Source organism: Notolepis coatsorum (genome assembly GCF_963971535.1).
Source record: "Notolepis coatsorum genome assembly, chromosome: 14".
NCBI lineage: Eukaryota > Metazoa > Chordata > Actinopteri > Aulopiformes > Paralepididae > Notolepis > Notolepis coatsorum.
The window spans coordinates 78594174-78597507 of record NC_140178.1 but is presented as its reverse complement, the minus strand read 5'-3'; the positions used below and the strand labels follow the sequence as shown (position 1 = coordinate 78597507).

General features: G+C 41.6%; 1 protein-coding gene across 1 annotated transcript; it reads right to left on the bottom strand.

Moving 5' to 3' along the window:
• Positions 1–474: 474 nt before the first annotated feature.
• rln3a (relaxin 3a) lies at positions 475–2980 on the bottom strand (the record flags this gene model as incomplete). Its single annotated transcript, XM_084328534.1, has 2 exons — positions 475–767; positions 2821–2980. The coding sequence occupies 2 exons, from the start codon at positions 2978–2980 to the stop codon at positions 475–477; spliced, it is 453 nt and encodes a 150-aa protein (XP_084184660.1).
• Positions 2981–3334: the final 354 nt, after the last annotated feature.

Sequence of the window (3334 nt, the reverse complement as noted above, 5' to 3'; positions counted from 1 at the left end):
TAGCACAGTGTGTTTTCTGAGTTCAGGTGGATTTCCCCTTTAACGTAAAGTCAGAATATAGGCAATGCAAATCAAGTCTTTATTAAAACAGTTGAGGTGACAAAAGTGGACAATAAAACAGCTCGGTCGTGGAATGAAAATAAAAGGCTACTCGTCCACTACGGTGAGACAGGATGCATTTAATAATAAAAATAGAAACATGGAGACATACTGTATTTCAACCACTTGCAGCCCTTTCTATACGTTACACACATTATCAGCCTCTCCAGGCAGTCCACACAACAGTCCACACAAACCAAGACAGAAACAGTACAGAAGAAACATGGAGGGGTGGGTGAAAGTGACATGTGTGTGTGTGTAGGTCAATGTGTGTGCACATCTATATGTGTGTGTGTTACTGTATGTGTGCCTCCATTCCTGTGTGTGTGTGTGTGTGTAGGAAGAGGTGACAGAGATGGGGGGCGGGGGGTCCTCTCAACAGAGGGAGCTGATCTCGCTCTTGCTGCAGCCCCACTTGCAGCAGGCGTTGGACAGGCCCACCACCACGTCGCGGCCCTTGCGGTCGGCCTTGCGCAGGGCCTCCAGGATCTCCTCTGAGATGAGGGAACGCACAGGCCTCCTGAACGCCCCGTCCTGGCCGTCCCGGGACGGGCTGTGGAGGCCCAGGTCACCGGTCTGCTGGAAGAGACCCTCCAGGGTGGCGTCCTGGCTCCAGCCCTCAGAGGAGTCATCCTCGGGGGAGGTGAAGGGGTCCTCTGAAAGCTCTCCTGAGGACACAGGGGAGAGGTGGTCAGGTGAGACAGCACAGCAGCATTGTTGTTTTTTTAAAGGCCCAATCGGTGATTCAAACGTAAATAAATGGGTAGTCCCACCACCAAAAATAAGAAACAAGTAAACTATAAAAGAAGGAAGGGTCGTTACGTCACTGGCAAACTTTCAGTTCAGCCAACATTGAGTTGAATGGGATCAGCCATCTCCTCGTCATTTAAACAGGTTATTACCTCGGATATCAGAATCATCAGTAATTTCTTGCATTGTTAACTAGCTAACATTTTATATATTGGTTGATGTATATTTCCTCAGATAGCTTGTATACTGTATTTTTTATTTTAATATAGGCTTCAATAAAACTGCCACCAAACATAGAACGCTGGTATTCTGACGTGATGACGCTATCTTATTTCATAGTTTCCTTGATAAGAAATAGGAAGGGAGACATGTTTCCAATCTCTCTTGATTGGCTGAGCTCTTGATAACAGGACTAATACTAGATAACAGGTAAATATGAGTATTTCATTATTGTATTCTCTGTATTTTGTGGCTGTAAAACATTTGTTTACATTGGTAATATTAGTAAAGCAGACTCATAATTTATGCAAATAGGTTACTTGAAAATCTAAATAGAATGTTTTACAGTGGGACAGAGGGTCTCTGGTGGGTTTCTATGTAGCTTACAGCTACTAGCTGATAGCTATATATAAATTAGTACTACACCCAGTAGTACTAATTAATATATTTTATACTCAGTTTAATCACCTGTACATTGTATATTACTATTGCACTTTACTGTTACATTTGCACTCTGGTTGGATGCCAACTTATTTTCATTGTACTGCACTTGTGCTGTATAATGACAATACATTTTAATCTATTCTAATCTACTGTTGCGTGTGTCCTGCCCACCGCTCTGCGCAACTGACAGTAAAGTATCTCTCAGTAAAGTATCTGCAATACAATTGATAGTTAGTGCTAGTATAGCATAGTTAGATATAGTATAACTAATTGTATATTGTATAATAGTGTATATAGGACTCATTACCTTTAATTCGTAAGCTTAGTATTGTATTGTATTTGATCTTAGTACTTTTTATCATGTCTATTTTATTATCTATTCTATTATTATTTGAATTGTTTGCACAATCAAAGCGGGCACGGCCACCTTCATTTCACTATTATGTCTCGTGTATGTATGTGACAAAATAAATCTCTTGAATCTTGAAGAGCCACCAATAAGCAACAACATTTTCCTATGGGTTGTTTATATGCTGCTGTCGAAGGGTAGAGCCCTTTCTCAGTACAGGCCATGCTGTGCTTCATACTGGATGCCCAGCTCCAATAGAGCCTAATGTTAATGTGTAAAAAGCACATACTTAAAAACAAACTTCTTTGCTTTGATTCCACTGTGGAGTACGTTTCAGCATATAATTTCATTACTTTACAATTCGTTTTGTGGCTAACTAGCCAGAAGCTGCGGGTATGAAGAACAGGATGGATTGTGCTGAAAAAGGTCCCTACTCTCTACTGATCGTCAACATCATTGGTAGAAATAGGAGAAATTCAAAATTCGGAATGTACCCTAACTATGAACGTTTTTGTGTACATTTGTATTTGATTGTTACTAACTGTGTTTCTTGCCTTAAGAAAAAAAAGTATTATTATTATTATTGTTATATAGTATAATTAAAGTTAAAGTTATGTATGGTACCACTTCTGTACTTAAATAATACCCATGGTATAATCCAATTTAATGACAGATGGTATCATGTCGGGCCTTAAAAGTACATTTGATTTGATTTGATTTTGATTATGGTATTTCCATCATATTTAGGTCACAACCATCATCGCAGTGAGCAAGAATGATTGAAATACCGTGATATTATTTTTGCATATACATACATTTTTAGCTAGGGTTAGCTCATTGTTTTGAGGTTGTCTGTCTGTAACTTGCATGCATGTCTGTTACGTCTTCCAAAATAAATCTCAATCTCTATGAGACTACTTGAAACCCCACCACAATGCAGTGCTCAGCCCGTATCTCACCTGCGCTCCGGAGGGACCGCTTCCAGCGTGAGCCTCCACAAGTGAAGATTACCGCTCGGATGAACTCGCGGCCACACAGCTTCACCCCGTATGTTGGGCCCTCCATAGCCTGGATGCCAGCCACCAGTAGACACACAGCGAGCATCACAGCTTTCCACATAGTGGGCCCCCGAGAAGATAGAAGTGAGAGAGAGAGACGGTTGAAATGAGAGGAAATTCTTCCGTTCCTTTCTAACTGGCGCTGTTGGGTTGTTTGGTCGTTTTGAGCTTCTTTCTGTCTCTCTCTCTGTCTCTGCAAGTGGTGTGACTTTTCAGGTGACCCAGGCTTGGTTTATAAAGGAGTCTGCCGCCCTGCAGGGAGACATGCTACCTGCGCACACAGACCCCAGTGAGAGCGGCAGAAAGATAAGAGAGATAGAGCCAGAGACCTTTATGGAGACAAAAACCTGGACCAAAAGTTGGCATAATTAACCAATACAGCCGATGTCAGAGGCCTCTGTAATCTGATTGTGCC